This window comes from Mandrillus leucophaeus, unplaced genomic scaffold (genome assembly GCF_000951045.1).
Source record: "Mandrillus leucophaeus isolate KB7577 unplaced genomic scaffold, Mleu.le_1.0 Scaffold227, whole genome shotgun sequence".
NCBI lineage: Eukaryota > Metazoa > Chordata > Mammalia > Primates > Cercopithecidae > Mandrillus > Mandrillus leucophaeus.
Genome location: NW_012102332.1, coordinates 1,381,817 through 1,403,474, shown reverse-complemented (window position 1 = coordinate 1,403,474; position 21,658 = coordinate 1,381,817). Strand labels below are relative to the sequence as shown.

General features: G+C 43.5%; 1 protein-coding gene across 3 annotated transcripts in view; it reads left to right on the top strand.

Moving 5' to 3' along the window:
* The window catches only part of GABRB3 (gamma-aminobutyric acid (GABA) A receptor, beta 3), a 179,444-nt gene extending 157,990 nt beyond the window's left edge, over nt 1-21,454 (top strand). For 2 of the 3 annotated variants that reach the window (XM_011981479.1, XM_011981480.1), the window contains exons 6-7: nt 3,798-4,042; nt 16,860-21,454. In XM_011981479.1, coding sequence (XP_011836869.1) covers nt 3,798-4,042; nt 16,860-17,201 — 587 coding nt within the window. In that variant the 3' untranslated portion in view covers nt 17,202-21,454. The remainder of the gene's footprint in view (nt 1-3,797; nt 4,043-16,859) is intronic. The other variant, XM_011981481.1, reaches the window with a different exon arrangement.
* Nucleotides 21,455-21,658: the final 204 nt, after the last annotated feature.

Below are 21,658 nucleotides of genomic sequence, written 5' to 3'. Positions count from 1 at the left end.
GAGAAGCTCAGTAGCTGGTATGAAGTCATGTAATTACCAAGTTTCAGAAGAAAGATTTCAATCCAGTTAGTCTAACTTCCAGACCATCTCCCTTAACTACTACATATAATTCCTGAAGTGTCAATAAAACTGCAGTAAAGAGTTACTTGGTCTACTATGTTATAAAAGCCATGGATTTTTTTAAGAAAAGAAAAAAGCTAACCAAATGTTATTATGAACTCTTATTATTGTGGAATCCCTCATAACTGTTAAGATGCTACTGAGCTCCATAGGCTACAGCTATAGTTTGGAGAGCTTTCACTGGAGAAATCCCCCTTCTTCCCACCCCTTCCCAAGCACCTTGTCTTGTAGCACAGCTTTGAAATGCTCATGGTGCTTTTTACATTCATCCGAAGGGGCTGCACTGTGATCAGTACGCATTGCTTCTAAATGCATGATAAAGGTGCAGCCTCTGCACAGACAGGGTGGGCGGGGCTCAGCAGAGGCCTCTGTGGAGGGCTCACCCTTGGGCTCTGGGCACTATTGGACCTGGACTCAACGCGGGAGGGACTCAGGGCCTGTTCCGCTGGCTCTTCCGACAGCTGTGCTCCTCGGCTGCTCTGTGGGCTTCAGTATGATATGCTTCTGCTGCCCAGGGTCTGACCGTCAGATAAGTTGAATTGTTTGCGTTAACGACCACCAAACTTTAAAGTGGGTAGTTGTCATTAGATGGCCTCCCTCAAAACCCTTGGTGAATACTGGTTGGTGTCTCTTATCCAAAATGCCTGGTACCAGAAGTGTTTTGAAAATCAGATTTTTTTCTAATTTTGGAGTATCTGCATTATACTTAGAGTTTGAGCATCTCTAATCCAAAAATTCAAAATCTGAAATGCTCCAATTAGCATTTCCTTTGAGCACCATGCAAGCACTCAAAACAGTCCAGATTTTGGAACATTTCAGATTTTGGATTTTTAGGTGAGGGATGCTCAATCTGCAAAAGTACTGGTACTTCTAAAGGTAAAAATGTATACTGATAAAATTTAGGCCAGATTATTTTTTTCATGAGGAGGAGAAACAAAATATTGTGATTAAACAATGCAAAGAAATTATATTTTATTTCATATTCATTTTTATAAATACAACTTTCAAATACAATATTTCATACATAATCTAAATGACAAATAAATTGAGGCTGGCAATTTATAGAAAGACTTACAAGCCTAGTGAATGTACAAAACAACACGAAAGCCACCACCCAGCCATTTTCTGTACCGCAGCTGGATGATTTGCCTTTAGAGAGCAGAAGGTCAAGGCAAGGCCAGGAAACCCAGAGACTACCGAAGAATGATTTTTCTGTAATGATGATACTCATATGATTATTTGTTGTTAGTGTTAACAGTGCCAGTTACTATTTATTGGCACATCAGAGCTTTTCAGACATTGCCATCAGATTTCCAGCAGCTCCAAATGATGGCTACAGACCCACAGAGGCAGAGCAGGGCTTTGGGTGTGGGCCGTGTGGCTCCCCGTTACAGGCTGTGGACCACCACAATACACCACCATCCACGGTCTCCTACATAGGAGGTAAAGCAACAGAAGGAGTTAGTAAATGCATTGGCCTCTTAAGCTAAGAACTCATGTGGCATGTGGGTCCAAACTAGAAGGACCCGAGCAGTCACTGCGAATCTTTTTGTCAGGGATTCCTGAGCCTGTGCTGATGGGCCTGGGTCCAGGGTCCTAGCCCAGGTCCCTCTGGGGCTTATTTACCAGGCTGAGTACCTGTGGGATGTGCTGGCTGCACCTATTCCTGTGTGCTTTCAGCCCATTGTCTGGGACATCTGCTGAGGCCTGTGTCATACATGTCCATTCAAAATAGCCAGCAGGAAAGCCGTGACTAAAGCAAAGTGCTCAGTCTTCCCAAATCCACGTTGAAGGGGGAACCACGGTAGCGGCAACAACATTACAAACTTTTTGAATAATGGTGAGAATGCCTAATTTTGTAGCATTTGCACAGTGTTTTCACATTTATTTGTAAACAGTAATTATCCCATTGCCATTTTCAATTTTAAAAAGTCCCCAGGTGCACATGAATGTGATGTTGAAAGAGAATCTTAAAATACTCTGACGTCTTGGATTTCGGTACATTCCATCAGCAACCATGGTTTGCAGTTCTATGTAAAAAGAGTTCCTCAACTCTTCAGTTCTCTTCTTGGCTTTTAGTAGCAGTTCAGAGCTCAGTGGAGGGAGCGCTTGTGTTGGAGATGGAAGACTGGGCTATCTAGCCTGCTCTCCAGCTCATTCCCAGGCCAGCTGAGCTGTGCAGTCTCGAGTTTCTCCCTGTGGGCCTCGAGATGCCGCCTCCTAGGATAGGATGGGAAATCAGAGGGGGATGAAATTGGAATGCTTAGTAAATTCAAACCCTGCCCTGGAGGGCTGGGCTGGGACCGTGTACAGAATGGCCTGGGCTGCATCCCAGAGTACATATCCTGACAGTGCTGAACTGTAGGGCTGGCACTACCTCTTGGCCTCAGTGATGTCATGTAGGTTTTGGGTGACTGGGGATGAAGGATTATGGTTAGAGTGTCTCCTTTTAAAGTCTCATTTTTGAGGAAAGCCTGAGAAAGCAATGCAGAGAAACCTGTTCACTTTATTGGGTCCTGAAAGCCACATCTTCACATTCAGTGGCCTCAGTTGCATGGGTAGAAAAGAGCTCAGCCCTCAAAGCTGTCTTGCATCCTTGAGACATTAATATTTCAAAAATACAGTCTCCAAGACGGCGTGTCAGCTGCTGTACTAACATCCCACCCTCCCGCATGGGAGTGATCCGTGCCTTTCCTGTGAGCGCAGCTTAGCTTAACTCAGCAAGCTCTGGGCACGTCACTCACTTGCCTCCCGGTGTCTGTGGCCTCGGATGATTCAGTGTGGAATCTTGTCTATTGCTATAGGAGGGAGAATTGCACAATATGGTCCTTACATGGTTCTAGACTACATTGAGCTCTGTTTGGGAAACAATGAGATCATTCATACAATACTATGTAAAGAGTTCAACCTAACGACTTTTAAAAAAGGATCTGACGAGTTGCCCCGGAGGATGGTGGGATTCTATAAGATGAATGAAATCACTAACCCTTAACTTGAGCAAACATTTCCTAAGCAGCTTCTGTACAGATTCTTTCTTAGTTGAGGAGGGAAGTTGCTCTGTGAGATCATCTTCCCTGAGAAGAATAGCTCAGCTATTTCTTTCTCTTTGAGCTCAGGGCTGGATCTCATGGCTAATAATTTTAAAAATCATTGCCTCATTCCTCTCGCTTCCAATATCGTAGTAGGAATTATTTTCTTCTCACAGGCTGTCTCACTGAGCTCTCGCTCATAGCCTTGCCTCTGCAGCCACAGACCCCTCAAATTCATTCTTTTTCCTGGAGGTTTCTCATCATTTATGCGAAATTCTGGGTTTCTTTTTATTTTTTCCAGCATTCATAAAAACCACGTTCTTTTTTTCTGCTCTCCATATCTCTTCCTCTGCTCTCAAAATTCCATCCTATGTGATAGCAAGGTGCAGTGGGCAGGGGTTGGGTGGGGGAGGGAGATGCCCTGCACAGCTTCACTTCCCCAGAGTACAGATGTCAGCTCGCTGTTCTGAGCGGTGACGCGTGGCCCCGATAACACGATGTATGCTCTGTTGCATTCCAGTCACCCCGCTGTATTCGACCCATTATCTCCGACTACTTAAAGCTATTTGAGAAAACGTAAAAGAACAGTGAACAGTGAAGACCAGTGTGGCAAAGCTGCAGCCTCTCACCACTTTGTTTCTTTTCTAGGGATCACAACTGTGCTGACAATGACAACCATCAACACCCACCTTCGGGAGACCTTGCCCAAAATCCCCTACGTCAAAGCCATCGACATGTACCTTATGGGCTGCTTCGTCTTTGTGTTCCTGGCCCTTCTGGAGTACGCCTTTGTCAACTACATCTTCTTTGGAAGAGGCCCTCAAAGGCAGAAGAAGCTTGCGGAAAAGACAGCCAAGGCAAAGAATGACCGTTCAAAGAGCGAAAGCAACCGGGTAGGCTCTCCACCGCCTTGACCCCACCTGGGCCCTGCAGCTCAGCAGCTACTGCATTTACCTGCATGATCTTTCCTTGTTTTTTCCCCAGTAGTGTATGTCAAGCCACACACCCTTCTCGTACATGTGATATAGTCCTTATGACATGGTGCCCAGCTGTTTTTTATTCAGACCAGTCCAGTGGCGTTCTGGCCATCTAGCTAGGACTGGCCAGAGTTGACTGAAACCAGTGGATGTAGGCTTACACACAAAGAACCATTGGCCTGGCCAACGAAATTCACTTTTGGTGTTTCTGTGCACATTGACCCTGGTCCAGTTGCTTTTTGCCCAGGTAATGCATTCCCCAACTGTCGCTTCCATTATTCCAGTCTACCCTCAGGTAATGCATTCCCCAACTGTCGCTTCCATTATTCCAGTCTACCCTCAGGTAATGCATTCCCCAACAGTCGCTTCCATTATTCCAGTCTACCCTCAGGGCACAGACCTAGGCCTTCTTCCTCTCACCAATAAGCCCCTTAAAACAGCAACTATCTGGATGGACAGCCTATTGAGAAGTGGAGCTCATTCTTGAATTTGGGTGAGGGCATTTGAACTGGGGCTGGTTAATCTCTGGCCTGGTGTTGAACACAAGGGAGAGGGTCAACATGGAGCTGGCAGTGAAAGACTCCCTTGCCCTTTCTGAATTCTCCACTTACAGAAGTAACAGGGCGCCATGGTTTTTCAATATACTTGCATGAGCTTTGAGTAGGACTTGGGCAGACTTGATGATCATAATCTGAAATATTTCCTCGTGCAAGTTACCGGGTTTCCTATAAAACCAACATTAGTGTTGATGCTGGAGAAGCCAAAATCATCTATAGTTTCCTACAAAGAGAACAAAACCTGTGGGTCTGGAATGAATGAAACGCTGGGGTGGAGTGTGTGAATCTGATCTGTAGAAGCGTTTTTCCAAAATGTTTCAATATTCCTTTAGTTGTAAAATTATCAGTTTGAGGATCCAGCGTGCTGCCATTCTTTGCACTGGAGTAGGCATACAGTCTGTTGTCCACCTGCCCACTGGCCACTGTCCTCTAGGGAAAAAGCAAAGTTCAAAAGGAACGAACAAGACGGGCAGTGCTCTCTCTGGAAGCTCTCATAGATCTGCCATGGTCCTGGCCCCTCCCAGTTGTGTTCTGCAAAAAGCCAGGGTTGGGCAGACCTAGGCACTTTGTTTTAGGAAGTCCATGGACTTTCTAAAGCCCCCGCACACCCTCCTCCAGCCCAGCTCAACTCAACAATGCTCTTACATCCTTCCAACCACAAAGCCACTTGATCTTTAGATGTCATTTCAGCTTATATAAAAGCGGTATGTTATTGTGATTATAAACAACATTTGAATGAAAGCACATTATAGTTCCAATATAATTTTTAAAATGTATCCTTCCACCTCTTCTATCCCCTCAGATCCTCAAGGATATATTTCTACCTGTTTACATATTGGGTTTCTTACCACATTTTTTTTAAAAATTCTTCTTGTTAAACATACTGTTAGGCCATTCTTGTGTTGCTATAAAGGAATACCTGAGAGTGGCAAATTTACAAAGAAAACAGGTTTAATTGGTTCACGGTTCTGCAGGTTTTACAGGAAGTGTGGCAATAATGTCTGCTCGGTTCTGCAGGTTTTACAGGAAGTGTGGCAGTAATGTCTGCTCGGTTTCCGAGGTGGTTTCAGGAAGCTCACAATCATGGTGGAAGTCAAAGCGGGAGCTGCAGGCACATTACACGGCAAAAGTAGGAACAAGGAGGAGGGGAAGATACCGCATACTTTTAAACAGCCAGATCATCTCATGAGAAGTCACTCACTATCATAGACAGCACCAAAGGGATGGTGCTAAACAATTCATGAGGAAACTGTGTCAAGTTGTTGGAGGTGGGGCCTGGTGGGAGATGATTGGATCACGAGGGCGGTTTCTCACGAATGGTTTAATACCACACCACCCCGCTTGGTGCTGTCCTTGTGAGATGTGTCTGCTCCCCCCTTAGCTTCCGCCATGATTATAAGTTTCCTGGGGCTTCCCCAGAAGCCGAGAGGTGCCAGCACCATGCTTCCTGTACAGCTTGCAGAACTGTAAGCCAATTAAACCTCTTACCTCTTTCTTTATGAATTACCCAGTCTCTGGTATTTCCTTTTTTCTTTTTTTTTCTTTTTCTTTTTTTTTTTTTTGAGATGGAGTTTCGCTCTTGTTGCCCAGGCTGGAGTGCGATGGTGTGATCTTGACTCACTGCAGCTTCCGCCTCCCAGGTTCAAGTGATTCTCCTGCCTCAGCCTCCTGAGTAGCTGGAATTACAGGCATGTAACACCACGCCCGGCTAATTTTGTATTTTTAGTAGAGATGGGGTTTCTCCATGTTGGCCAGGTTGGTCTTGAACTCCTGACCTCAGATGATCCACCTGCCTTGGCCTCCCAAAGTGCTTTGATTACAGGTGTGAGCCACCACACCCGGCTCAGTCTCAGGTATTTCTTTATAGCAATGGGAGAATGGCCTAATACACCTTCCACCAAGCCCCACCTCCAATACTGGGGATTACAGTTCAACATGAGATTCGGGCAGGGACACAGATCCAAACCATATCACATACCTATTTCTCTAGCCTGTGGAGGTTTTGTTCCTCTATCCTGTGCCCTCCATGCCTTTATGGGTCCACACCTCCCAGCGAACACAGTAGCTCCTTGGAGGACTGTCTGTGCCCGTACGAGGCCCACGAACATTCATGAACCCATGGAAGCACATTAAGTGAATGTAAATGGCTCCTTCCTTTCAGCACAGCATAAATAGAGTTGGTCAGAAAACCGAGGATCTGTGAATAAAACGAGGTTTTTCACAGGCAAAACTATCTTGAATTTCTTAGTGGAAAATATACTTAGTATCATACTGTTATATTTCCAAATAGGTCCATATCCTACTAGGAACACACAGTACGCTTTGGTCATGCTGTTTCCAAGGAAACTAGAATTCATCACATCATTATTGTTTCCATCACAGAGGCACACGTATCCACACATACACATACAACGAATGCTGTCTTTCCAAATTTCCTCTTAATTTAAACAGATTATAAATTTTTTTCTTCTAAATGAGACTGTTTAAAACAGTCAAATTGTGGTGCTGCAGAAATACCTTTCTGGGTACAAGGCTTAAAATCTAAGATAAAAACAAAAAGACAAAAAAACTCGAGCATCCGTAGAGAAAATTAGCGGGATATAGAAAAAGTGTGTTATAAATTAAATGCAGAAGAAATTTTTAGTTGATTCATGAGTCTGTGTTTATTGTTTGGTTTTTCAAAAATCTGTTTCTGTGTTTTCTCAACAATCTTAGTAAGGCCTTTATATATTCATATGTTTAAGAATCTGTAATTATAGATCGTACTTAAGGTTTGAAGTCAACATATGATTATGTGTATGCTAATTCTAAATGCATATTTGATGCTCCTAAAGATAAGCCTTAAAAAATTGTTCCTGAGCACACCTAAGTCTTTAGTGATAATTTTTAAATAGAAATGTACCTCCCAAAAAGTTTATATCAAGTAATGTGGATGAATGAAAGGAACATGAGAAAAGAGTCAGATTTTATGTGAAACAGAAGTGGTACTATATACACAACCTAACAGCTTACTTAGTCCTTTGTTTCTTTTTTAACTGTTATTTTAGCTTCAAGGGTACATGTGCAGGTTTGTTATGTGGCTCAAGTACATGTCACAGGTTTGGTGTCCAGATTATTTCCTCACCCAGGTAATGAGCATAGTGCCCAAAAGGTATTTTTTTGATCCTCTTCCTCCTCTCACCCTTCACACCCAAGTGGGCCCTGGTGTCTGCTGTTTTCCCTCTTTTCGTCCGTGCATACTCGGTGTTTAGCTCCCACTTGTCAGTGAGAGCGTGCAGTATTTGTGTTTCTGTTCCTGTGTTAGTTACCTTAGGGTAATGTCCTCCGGCTCCATCCATGTTGTTGCAGAGGACGTGATCTTCTTTTTATGGCTGCATAGTATTCCATGGTATATGTGTACCCCACTTTCTTTATCTGGTCCACTGTTGATGGGCATTTAGATTGATTCTCTGTCTTTACTATTGTGAATAGTGCTATGACGTGTCAGGGATAGCACCTGGGATTGCATCTCAGTGTGGCCAGCAACACCCTGCAGCTTTCCCCTGACTGACAGCTGCTGGCTCCACAGCAGGGATTTGGCTTGTCACCGTCTTTCCTGAGACCACTTTCTGTGTCCTGTAAGGCATCTCAAGAGAAAACAGTACCCTATGGACACTGCAGGCCACCAGCAACTGCCTGTTGATACTGTGGTTTTAGTGACCCTACTGTAAAACCATGACTAGATTTTCCTTATATTTAGTATTTATGCCATATTTTAGCTTAGTAGTTGATTCATGAATACTTAAGACATTCGCATATTCACTTAGTATCTCCCCAGACTAGTGGTACCATGTAAGCGTTGACCTTCACTTGCCTGTGCATACCGTCTGTTCCTGAGTTGTTTCTATACCCAAGAGTTCATCTTTGGTTGTAATTCATGCATTATGGTTACAAGCCTTGCGATATTTTACAAGTTGACCAATTAGTATTTGAATTTCATGAGGTGGTAGAGAGTCATAATTCTTGGCAAGGAATCAGAGCTGCAGTCTCAACATCATTCTTACTAAAGAGCAAGATTTCATTCTTCCTGTGGCAAGTCCTTTCTCATTCCTCTAAAACGACGGTATTTTACTTAACTAGAAGCTGGAAGAAAATTAGAGAATGAGATATCAACTGTGTGCCAATCTGGTGACATATTTTAGGAAAAAACAAAAAATCTTTCTGTGCTATATTCTGAATGAGATGTTTTTAGTCTTTGAATGTTTGCACCTGTCAAGGTTATAGAGCAGGAAGAAAAACTTCATTGAAATCAATGGTTCTAATTATAGTAGAGATGAGATGAACCCTTCAAAATAAAGAGTATTCATGAAATGATTTAAAAATTGCAAGTCATCTGGCATTCTATGAAGGGCATTTCAGCCTTGTATTTCACCCACAATCGCTTCTTTCTACTTTAAGACTTAAATTCTAGATAATAGAAAAAGACTTTCTCTTTTGGAAATATTTGTTTATTTGGCTCCTAAGATTTAACAGATTTTTAATAACCCTTTAGTTCTTTCAGAAAAAAAAAAAAATCCATGAGTAATTTTGGTGGAAATTTTCTACATACTGGTTCATGCTTAAATGAAAACCATACAAATGTAAAACCATAAATAAAGCAGCCAGACTATTTCAAGCTAAGATCTTATTAATTCAATATATATTCAGGTTCCTTTTCACACTAGAATGAGAGGTACCTGCACTGTTATTTCCATTACAACTGTTCACTCACTCTGAAATAAGAATACTGTAAAATTGTATTGGTTCTCGAATTCTTTCTCACATGCACTGTATCCTGAGACAGCTACCAGTTAGTCATACATGTCCAAAGCCCCCAAGAGCACTGTAGTTTTGTAAATTATTAACAACATAGGTGGGGAGGTGGGTTTGACTTCCCTCAGGCTAAGTTTTCTTCACTAGAGTTCAAGGGCACAGCCTTAGAGACCCACCTTCGTGAGATCGTTTCCCAGACACAACACTGGCCACAGGGCTGGGGAAGACAGGACATGGATTCATACAGATTTGTATCTCAATCTTGAAAACTCAACTCAGCATTCATTTGACCTGATGTCTTGTGTCGTCTTCACTCTACCTGTGCAGTTCCTGAAGTCCCCACCTACATGGTGACCCATTCCCCTTCTATTGTCCTGTCCTCTCTACCTAGGATGCTTTTCTTCTTGGTCCACATTTCCCTCCAAGATCTAAGCCAGGTGTTTTCCTCCATGACATTTTCCTTGATTGTTTTTTTTTGTTTGTTTGTTGGTTTGTTTTTTGAGACGGAGTCTCGCTCTGTCCCCCAGACTGGAGTGCAGTGGCACGATCTCAGCTCACTGCAACCTCTGCCTCCAAGGTTTAAGCAATTCTCCTGCTTCAGCCTCCCAAGTAGCTGGGATTACAGGCACCATGCCCGGCTAATTTTTATATATATTTTTTAGTAGAGACAGGGTTTCACCATGTTGACCAGGATGGTCTTGATCTCCCAACCTCGTGATCTCCCGACCTCGTAATCCGCCCGCCTCAGCCTCCCAAATGCTGGGATTACAGGCGTGAGCCACTACGCCCGGTCAACATTTTCCTTGATTTTTTTGGCCTCCCACGTATCTGCATCCTGCCCCCATCACTCCCTGCTCTAAGCAGTTGGTTTTGTTTCTGTTCTGCCAACTTACGGGGCACATGCTTTACGCTTGTGAAAATGGCAGATCACTCACATCCCATGTGCCCAGCAAGCCTTGCCTCCTAGACAGCATCTGACTCACTGCATCTTCCAAAATATGCACACCCATGACGCGGACGTGGTACACCTGCTCTTGTAACATGTGTCCATGAATGAGCGCTAGTTGTCATGGATTTGGTCGCACTGGAGGGGTATTTTTTCCACTTTCCTAGTGGGAAGAGAGGACAAGGCTTATAAATGTCGTCTTTATAAAGCCGGGTAAAACTGAGTCATCAGAATCGTCAAAGTTCATCTGACTAAACAGGTTGCAAAATACTCCCCTTTCTTCCTTTAAGAAAAGACATTCCTCTCCTTGGTATTTCACTCCACAAATTTGTTAATTCTGGTCTACTAGATTTTGATAAAAGGAGCTTTTTATATGTTATTGTATAACTAGAAAAGAGATGGTATTTAAAAGTGTGTTTAGGCCAGGTGCGGTGGCTCAAGCCTGTAATCTCAGCACTTTGGGAGGTGGAGGCAGGAGGATTCCTTACGCCTGGGAATTCCAGATCAGCCTGGGCAACAAAGAAAGACCTTGTTTCTACAAAAAAAAAAAAATTAAAAAAATAGCCAGGTGTGGCGAGTTCCTGTGGTCCCAGCTACTCGGGAGGCTGAGGCAAGAGGATCACTTGAGCCCAGGAATCTGGGGCTGCAGGGAGCTATGGTCCCAACACTGGACTCAAGCCCAGGCAACAGAGCAAGGCTCTGTCTCTGAAAAGTAATAATTATCAATGTGTTTAAAAGGCAAACTGTAGTATTTTTTCAAATGCACTTGTTGATTATTTAAGATCTCATCAGCTAGACCCTTTGAGGGTGAGGACCTTCTCGTGTTCACTTTGTGCTCCTAAGGACAGAGCAAGATGGTGACATGTAGCAGCCGTGTGGTAATGTTTTAACGAATGGTCTTGAACAATCCCGGCCCCTTCGTGAAAGTGCATTCTCCCGTGAGGCGTCCCACGTCCTGAAGTGGACGACTGGGCTCTTCATCTCACAGTTTTGTTATTTAAAACATTGCATAGTCTGTAGAGACCATTTTTCTAAAGCTAAATAATGCTTTCTGGTTTTTTCCATCTTCAGGAAAACGATTTCAGTTTTCTGATACTGTAATTCCCAAACCACTTAGTATTATTGAAAAGAACAAATTCTGCATTACTATGCAGTGGCTCACGCCTGTAATCCCAGCACTTTAGGAGGCCATGACAGGTGGATCACAAGGTCAGGAGATGGAGACCATCCTGGCTAACCCAGTGAAACCCCGTCTCTACTAAAAATACAAAAAATTAGCCTGGCGTGGTGGCGGGTGCCTGTAGTCCCAGCTACTTGGGAGGCTGAGGCCGGAGAATGGCATGAACCTGGGAGGTGGAGCTTGCCGTGAGCCGAGATCGTGCCACTGCACTCCAGCCTGGGCGACAGAGCGAGACATCATCTCAAAAAAAAAAAAAAAAAAAATACTACAAGCATCTTCCACCTTTGATTATCTTCTGACTCAACATCAGATAAATTTTAAACATCTAAGCTTACCATTTAAGTAGAACTGTTTAAAATGCTGGACATTCTAATAAAATCAAATTGAGCTTATTTGATAAATGATCTCAACTTATCAAATTCCTTTACATGGTAACCTAATATACTTTCTGATTCATGATTCAAAATCAGACATATTTGGTGGGGTACCAAGCGTATTCGTTGCAGTAAATGGAATGAATGGAACACCCCAAATGAACAGGAACACACTGGCCGACCCCCCCTCCCAGGCCCCTCTCCACAACAAGATTCCCAGTGTGAGTCAGGCAGCTCATTCTCCCCACCACGTCTTTCCTTTGTGGCACAAGGTACCATAGAAGGTGCTGGAAGGAGATAGAGACCAGAGGACAAGCTTCTCTCCTGGAGAATCTTGCTGTGAATCATTCTTCCTGCAAAGACCAGCTGGGCTGCCCAGCCAAGTCCTCCTCCCTGCAGCATCCAGGGCAGGTTCAGGTTGCCCCTTCTCAGGGATAGTGAATGGCTACTCTTGCCCCAGGAGGATGTGGCCCTAGCACTCCCACAGCTGGCCGTAGGTGGCCTACACAGGGGACATGCTACTGCCATGGGCACCTGTTTCAGCCACACCTGAATTTAACTGTTGGGCTTCTCCTGCCATATTCTCTTGGTACAATGAGAAACTCTGTCTCCCAAACCAAGGAATGCTTCCCTTGTCTTAAAGACGTGCAGACATGCTTTGTCATTTAAAGAGTGTTGCTGCTAATCATCCCATGGAAAGAAAACAGAAAGGACAGATACATAACAGAAGGCCGGGTCCGGAGGCGCACACCTGTAATCCCAGCACTTTGGGAGGCTGAGGCAAGAGGATCACCTGAGATTGGGAGTTTGAGACCAGCCTGACCAACATGGAGAAACCCCATCTCTACTAAAAATACAAAATTAGCTGGGTGTGGGGGCACACGCCTGTAATCCCAGCTACTCGGGAGGCTGAGGCAGGAGAATCGCTTGAACCCAGGAGGAAGAGGTTGCGGTGAGCCGAGATCACGCCATTGCACTCCAGTCTGGGCAACAAGAGTGAAACTCCACCTCAAAAAAAAGAAAAAGTCAAAATTTTACCAAGGTCTAACATTCCAAGTGCTTCTGAGATACAAGCTCCATTAGAATTTTCCTTCTGCTGGATAAAAAAATACAAGAAAATGCCCTCCTCACCTCCCACATCATGTGTCTCCATGAAGGGCCTTCCAGCACGGGTGGTGTGATCTCGGTCCATTCCCATCTCCAAGCACTCTCAGCCTGGCCGTCCTCCATTCTAAGGAGACCACTCCATCCAGTGGAGGACAGATGAGGTCACTCTCTGACCGCTTCTAAACCAATGCTGGCCGTAAACAACAGGGAAGACGCGCAGTGACGCTGTTCATCCTAGCACTATAGGATGTAGCACTGGTTTAGAAGCACTGGCCCCACCCGGACTCATGGCACACTTGCTGCCGTGTGAACGCTCCTGCTAGGAGCTCACAGGGAACAGGAGTGCATGGGCCGGAATGGGATTGGGGTGCTGAGTGACTCTCCACTCCTTCCCCAGCCCCTGAGCTACGGAGATTCAGCACTGGGCAGGCGGAGGCCCAGCGTTGCTGCTGTGGGCATGCCGTGTGTGGCTCAAGGCTTAGGGAAAACCCCGAGATGGGTTGCAGTCGCCAGGGGAGCAGTTACTCATGGGCTTCGGGCATTTCCATTCCAGACCGCCCTAAAGGAAACAGAAACCATTGCAGGGCGCTCTCCCTGGGGCGCCGCTCTGCACACTGTCTTCTCAAATTCAATTTCTTATAGCTCGAGTTGCACTTCAGAAATCTATGACTTTCTACCTAGAAATTACTCTTCCTGTTCCCTAAAGAGTTAAATTGAAATCCTTTCACCTGACATACAGAAAACAAAAACCTCACTGGCCTGAATCTAATCTGTGTTTCCACCCAGCACGAGGTGTACTTTTCTATTGTGATAAGAGGATACGAAAGTGATCATGGCAGTGACGATCGTGACCTCATCTGTCTCAGGCTTAGTATATGCTGGGAACAATGTTTGCCTTTCTCAAAATATTTCAGGTACTCTTCAAGCTTCGCTTGTGATGTTTTTGCTGCATTTTGTCTGAAAAATTTCTACTCATTCTTTGAGGCACAATGCAAATGTATCTCCCCTCTCACCTCCTATAGTAGTGTTGATTACCATTGTAACAGAGTACCACAAATGTAGTAGCTTTAAATGACACCTGGTTTTATCTCACGATTCTGTTAGGCCAGACGTGCAGGTACAGTGAGACTCGGCTGGGTCCTACCCTTAGGGTGTCAGGAGGCTGAAATTAAGGTACTGGCAGTCTGTGTTCCTTTCCTTTCTGCAGGCTCTGGGGTTAACTGTGCTGCCAGGATCACTCAGGTGCTTGGTCAAGTACCACTGCCTGTGGTTGTGAATCGAGGTCCCCATTGCCTTGACTGGATCTTACGGTTGTTCTGTTTTTAGTTATTTGAGAAACCTCCCTACTGGTTTCCATAGTGGCTGTATGAATTTATATTCCCACCAATAGTGTCTAAGAGATCCTGTTTCTTGGCTGTCTTGCCAGCACCTGTTATTTTTGTCTTTTTGATAGTAGCCATTCTCACTGGGGTGAGATGATATCTCATGTGGCTTTGATTTGCATTTTCCTGACTAGTGATGTTGAGTATTTCTTTCATGTGCCTGTTTGCCATTTGTATGTCTTCCTTTGAGACATGTGTATTCAGATCCTTTGTCCATTTTCTAATGGGATTATTTGATTTTGGGCTGTCAGCTGGGGCCATCTTTGCTCCTATCAGCTGTCTTGTTCCTTCTTATGTTTTCCCTACAGCCTTTCCATCGAGGGTGACTCAAGTCCTCAGGCTTTGAGTTCCTCTGCTTTTATCTCTCTGACTTTTTCTCCTGCTTCCTGTTGGAGAAAGTTCTCTACTTTTGAAGGTGTGATGAGATTGGGCCCACCTGGACAATCCCGGGTCATCTTCCTATCTTAGGGTATGTGCCCTTAATGACAAGCACAAAGTCACTTTTGCATAGGGTAACATACTCACGGAATCTGATGAGGATTGTGAGCTTGGTGCCGAGCGATGAATGGGCTCACTGCCTGATGTGCTGGAAGACAATACGATGGCACCGAATTTTGAGAAAATAAAAGTTTTATTGCGAGTCAGCTGGCAAGGAGATAGGAGGAAATGCTCAAATCTGTTTCGAGGAACTGAGGTTTGGGGCAGGTTTTATAGGTATAGGGTAATGAGGCATGTTCTGATTGGCTCTTGCAATGAGGTGATGCTGGGAGGTGTGGTCTGGCTGCATCGTGCCATGGGGTGACACAAGGGCTCAATCTGATTGGATGCTGGATCCTGCCATGTGGTGTTTGCTGAGCACTTAGGCTCCACCTATGGTTGTGTGCTTGGTCCATCTGGGCATGCTCAGGTTACATGACCTTCAACCTGGGGGTTCATGGCAACTGAAAATAACTCACCATTTTATTACACAAGGTTGAACCAGACTGGGTTGATCCTAGGGTTCCAACCTCCCTGGGGGCCATTACCCCGATGACCACCTCACTTTCCCCAAGCATAATGAAGTGACCTAGAATGGTGTTACCAAACCTGTAGACATCTGAGAGTCCTCTTTGGTGCCTTTCCACCAAAGTCTGAGTGGTCCCTGGATGTGCAGCCCTTCCTGTGTCCCAGCCCCCTTGAAGTCTGAGGTCATCCCACTGGTGGACCTATCCCCACTTGGAACTTCACACAGGCCCAGCGCCTTCTCGAGCAGGACTCCTCTCACCGCCTCACCTCCTGCTCATCTAGCTGGATGCCACTGATGACATTGCAGAAGGCGGGAAGATACAAATTAATACAGTAGTAAATTATTCCTACACAAAATAACTGTGTTTTGTGAAAGAGTTATGGAGGAAGCCACAGACACTTAATCTAGTACTGGAACACGGGGTAGGCTTTCCACAGCCAAAAACAGGACAGAGAAAATGGCCCTCCAGGCAAAGAAAGAGAAGAGAAATAGAGAAGTGTGGGGCTTGCTGGAGTGAAAGCGCAGGGGACCGTGGAATGGCCCTTGGCGCTGTGGCAGGGATGGGAACTGCTCAGAAAGCAGATGCTAATAGTTCGTTTCAGAAAGGACTCCACTGGGGCCGCCAGCCCCAGGATGTTCTGTGAAAGGCTCAAAGTTCCGGGGCAGACCAACCCACAACCAGAGTGGACCTTTGGCATCATCATGAAACGTCTGAAGCTACATTTGGCACAGAATAAAATGCTATCATTGTAAAGTCTGGCTCCATTGTGGGAAGGGAATTTCATCTATTTTATATGTAGCCCTTCAAAGGGAAGTCTCCTGCCAGGACCAGTATTGGGCAAGGGGCGCCTGCTTGAGTTGGGGTTGGGGGTGTGTGTATCTACTCCACGGAAGTCATCAGGCGTGCCTTTCGATCCCGGGACTATTCATGTGTTTCTCTGTAGTAATTTGGGGGTGTTATATCATCAGAAAAGGAAACGAGACCACTTCCAAAGACAACTGGGAGAATATAGTTTTTATTCAAAGCATCGTTGTGAAAATGGTTAGAGCACCTAAGTTAACAGCTTGAAAGTCATTTGTACTTTAATTTTTTCAGTAAAGGATTTGTATCCGTAATGTGAAATTGCAATTTGAAAAAGCCACTCCCCCTTCTTGCATCTAATCTCTTACACGAGCATTTTTAGATCAAGGAAATAAAAATCTCTCAACTGCAATTAACCTCCAAAATGACATTTTCCAATAAAACGGAGTGCTGGGTTTGACAGATGTACAGTTTCTCGTAAAACATGTAAGGTGATGGCGTGACATCATTCTGTCCGGGATCCGCATAGGGAAATCAGATTCATCGGCCTGCTGGCTGTCTAACCATCTGCATTTTCCTTCCGATTAGGTGGATGCTCATGGAAACATTCTGTTGACATCGCTGGAAGTTCACAACGAAATGAATGAGGTCGCGGGTGGTGTTGGCGATACCAGGAATTCAGCAATATCCTTTGACAACTCAGGAATCCAGTACAGGAAACAGAGCATGCCTCGAGAAGGGCATGGGCGATTCCTGGGGGACAGAAGCCTCCCACACAAGAAGACCCATCTACGGAGGAGGTCCTCGCAGCTCAAAATTAAAATACCTGATCTAACCGATGTGAATGCCATAGACAGATGGTCCAGGATCGTGTTTCCATTCACTTTTTCTCTTTTCAACTTAGTTTACTGGCTGTACTATGTTAACTGAGTGACTGTACTTGATTTTTCAAAGACTTCATTTAACACTGAGTGAAATATTACTCTGCCTGTCAAGTTTTTATACCTGTACACACACAGACACACACACACAAGCAGACACACACATATATACATACGCAATTGTATATATATGTGAACTTTCTCAGCATATATATAAAATACACGTGTATATGAGGATGTATGTGTATATGTTTATACACACAGGAGTCAGTGCCCATGTGTATGGAAGACAAATACACATACATATATACATTTTGCAGCTATGGACAATTTACCACAGGATGCATATTAAAGAAAGTCATAGTTTTTTTCTTTTTTAATTGAAAGGGACAAGTATCTAAATATTATGCCTTGAGAATGAGGGCGTGAAACACAATATCATCCCCAAATGTGTCTTTTATTACCATAAGTTAGATGTTTTAGTTTAAAAATCAGAAAGACATTCTTAGTTAATCTTTGAAAACTCATACAGTGGTATTGCTAGTTTAAACTGAGTCACTCACTTCATATCCTCTCGTTCAGTTTAGTAAGCGAAGGCTTCTTGGCTTTTCTGGTGATGAGGTTTGTTTTCATCGGGCATACGTTTTCTGTAATGGTTTAGTGGCTGGGGTGAGCCACTGGCAGTGTGCTTACCTGTTGTCTTAAACATAGATAGATCCCACGTTGATGTCTGAACGACCGTCTTTTGAAAACCCATCGGGAGTGAATGGCATCTCATTGTAAGTACTCTAATATACAGTGTGTAGTTTGTTTCTGTTGTTCACTTGGAGTGGATCCAGCTTCACTGTCATGTGCGAACACAGTGGCACGTTTTGCCAATGACATTTCAATCACTGAAAATGTGCTCTACATCTCGTATGGATTTCTAGGCCTGATATCCAACAGAAAGCATAGACGTCTCAGGTTATTCGTTACTCTAAGGTAAAACCATCTAGGATGATTTTCCCCCTTGCAGTTATGTTATCAATCATTCTTATAACATTGTATGTTAATAGAAAATATATTTGCATAATATGCATATATATGTATATTTACCAAGATTTTGTTTCTTACGCTTGCTATCATGGCAGCATGCGATGTCATATTTTCCTTTATGTGATGTAACTACTTTCTGTTATCTAGAAATTAAGATTGAAGCTAAAACACTTCTGTTCAATTTCGGAAACTAAGAAACATCCTCATGCCTTTATTTCTGTATCTGACATATTTCATAAGCACATCCAACTACTCCTAGACTGACTAGGATTCTGCAGGAACATGACCCCTACACACCACGCGTCACCCAACGACCCATGACCGTTCTCTGAGGCAAAGGAGGGCAACCTGACGGCAAACACAGTCACTGTTGCTTCCTTCTGATCCACAGCCTCTTCAGTATTTGGACTTTTTAAAGCTCGTAGAAACAAGACAAGGTGCACCGGTTTCATAGACGCAACCTTAACTTACTATTTAGATGAGATCTTTCTAAAGAAAAAAAAAAGAGATGATATATTTTTTGTAAACAATATTTCTATCACAGGCATCCATAAACTGAAATGACTACAGTTGTGCAAACAGGTGTCACAGTGAAGTTGAGCATTTGGAGAAAAAATAAAAAGCAAAATTTGCAGGAAGAACTGCTAAATTAATACTTTATCCCAAAATGCCACGTATGCCTCGCCCTCTCTGTTCTATCCAAAACCGAGGACCAGAGTCTAGCCCAGTGCTCCAGTGGCTGGCCCCAGTTGTCTCGACATAGGTAGGGGCACCACCTTCCCTGAGGATGCGTGTGGTGTGGACTATCCCCATGAGCTGACCACTACTTGATTTTTCTTTGGTGGCTGTAACAACCTTTAATTTGTGGGCATCTGCAACAGTTCAAAACCCACCATCAGACAAAACATAATCCACAAAATCTCACGCTAGAGGCAATTACCTCCTTTAAGGCCCTTTTCCCTCCTTCATTCCTATCTTTTTCCTCCTAATCACTGCTCTCTGGTTTTATTTTCATCTGGAGACTAGCCAGGGATTCCTTTGGCTTTGGCTTTTCTCTGACAGTTTTTTCCATCGGTAACAATGGGGGATCCTAAAAGTTAAACAGATTGGGAAAAACCTTGTAAGTGGCCTTATCATTATTATCATGTTAAAGAAAAAAATACATTTGCAAAGACCTTATCCCTTTCAATACTTCAGGTATATCTTTTTCCGTATCCAGTAATTAAAGGTGTGAGGTCCACATGCGGAAGAGGGACCCCAAAATGTACATGGATGTGGACAAAAACAGTCGATGGTCTATTTAAGTGTATAATGTATACTGTTCAGAACTGTGACATTAATTCTTTCTGGGAGAAAAGTGATTTAAAACTTTTTTGATGCATAGTTGAGGTACCCAAATATCACAGGCAGAGACCCCATGAGGCTCCAAGGAGCTGCAGTCTCCTTCCCGAGGTTTTCTGGATATAAATTTGCATGGTATAGTCATAATAGCTTTTGAGCTTTTTATATGCATTTGGCACCAAGACTGGGATCCACAACTTTGTAGACACCGCGATGAAGTTAACATATTAGCTATACTATAAATAGTGTTTGTAACTACACACACACACAAACACACACACACACAAATACATACATGTATTCTGTAAAAACAAAAAAAGAAAACTTTTTAAGATCCTTGGGTATGTGTTTGCTTTACTCCATTTCAGAAGAAAATTACTTTTCTTCTAACAAAATTATTTTATAGCTTCTCCATTTTTAAAACTTGTGAGAACATTGAGAAGAGAACTCTGTGTTAACAGAAGAGAGTTGAATTGGAGTCTCTGTTGTGTTCAAATGACCTCTCATTACTCCACAGTAGTTATTTGAGCCAGTGACTGAGCCGCGTTGAGGAATCCTGAACCCGGACCTCTGACGTTGTCGGGAGGTGGCTGCTACCCACACCCAGACCTCTTGCGTAAGGAGAGAAACATTATCATTGGGGATATAATGAGATTTCTTTCTTAACAACTGAAAGTAATAAAAAGTTAATTTTCTAAGTAGTCCTGTCTTTCCAAAATGCGCCACAGGGGCTCAAGATCTACAGAAGAATCTTGTTATGACAGTTTGTTATTACCCATATTCAGATATCCTTGAGATCATGGAAGAGCCCTGCTACATAACTCCCTACAGAGAAAGACTGATAGACTTGAGTGCTCCTTAAAACAAGTGTTACTCCTGTTCACCAACCCCGGGACTGTGGAGGGGTTCCACTGTCTATACCATGCGACATCCATTTCCCCCTGAATCTCAAACGAACTAGAAGGTATGTCAGAATATTTCCATTAGGTGTGGAAGCTACCTGTACATCTGCAATATCTTGTGTTTTTAACGCCAGCACCCAGAACTTTGACATGTTCGGTCACTCCCTCAAAGGCACGTCTCTCTGGTCCAAACACAGCACTGACATTTTCACCAAGGGGATCATCTCAAAGGTGATGCCGAACAAGTCTGGGGCTGGTTTTAAGGGGACAGGCACATTGCAGTTGTAGATGTTCGTTTTCAGCATCTAGTAGATAATCCATTGGTGTTTGTCCCACCGTGGTGTGTTCTAACAAGAATGTGTCCGACTTTGAATCTCCTGGCTTGAAAGTATAAACCATCACTTAATTCTTATTTTAACTCTCCACCTGAAAACCAGTTCATATTTCTGGCCATTTTATGTAAGCAAAACCGAACACTTGGTGAAATATTTTGTTACTCTTGGAATTGACTCTGGCTCTCAGTGTGAGCCATTAGAGTAACATCGAATCTTGGGGTAAAGAGCTGCCCAGGTGAATTAAATTTTTCCAGGACACTAGCTAGTGTGCCTTGGATTGATTACCTCTTCTACTGCATTGAAAGGTGCCATGTTTTGCTGAAATACTAAATTCCCAACACCTGGGTAAACAATGACCTCCCAGAGAGTGGCTCCCGTGTGCCTCTCCCTAGGACCAACCCCGTGAACATGTTTTGTCACACTTGTCTCGTGTTTCTACTTCACAAGTCAGTTGAGTGTGTTTAAGGTAAGTACAGGATTATTCTAGTAGGAATAGGCGATTGCTGTCATAATTCTCATGTTGATTTCATTTTATTGTAAAGATAAATTTAAACCCAGTTTTGCTTAAGCACATTGATGTAATTTTTTGGTATTATTTGACATGAAAAAAACAGCAAAATTGAGTGATAGATACAATATGAAACTTGTTGATGAATGAATTCAAATTTATTAAAAAAGGACTAACTGACTTAAATGTGAAGGCTGATTTTTTTTTTCTTCCTTGGCTATCTTGTGAAGACGGTGTGGTTATTTTAATTCTAGTCATTCTTAGTAGCACATGCCCATTTGGGTTATGCTGAAAGTAAAAAGAAATAAACCTGAAATTGACTGCGTGTGAGATCAATTGAACTATGACTTTAAAAAATGAAAATCACTATTTACCCTGAACTTCA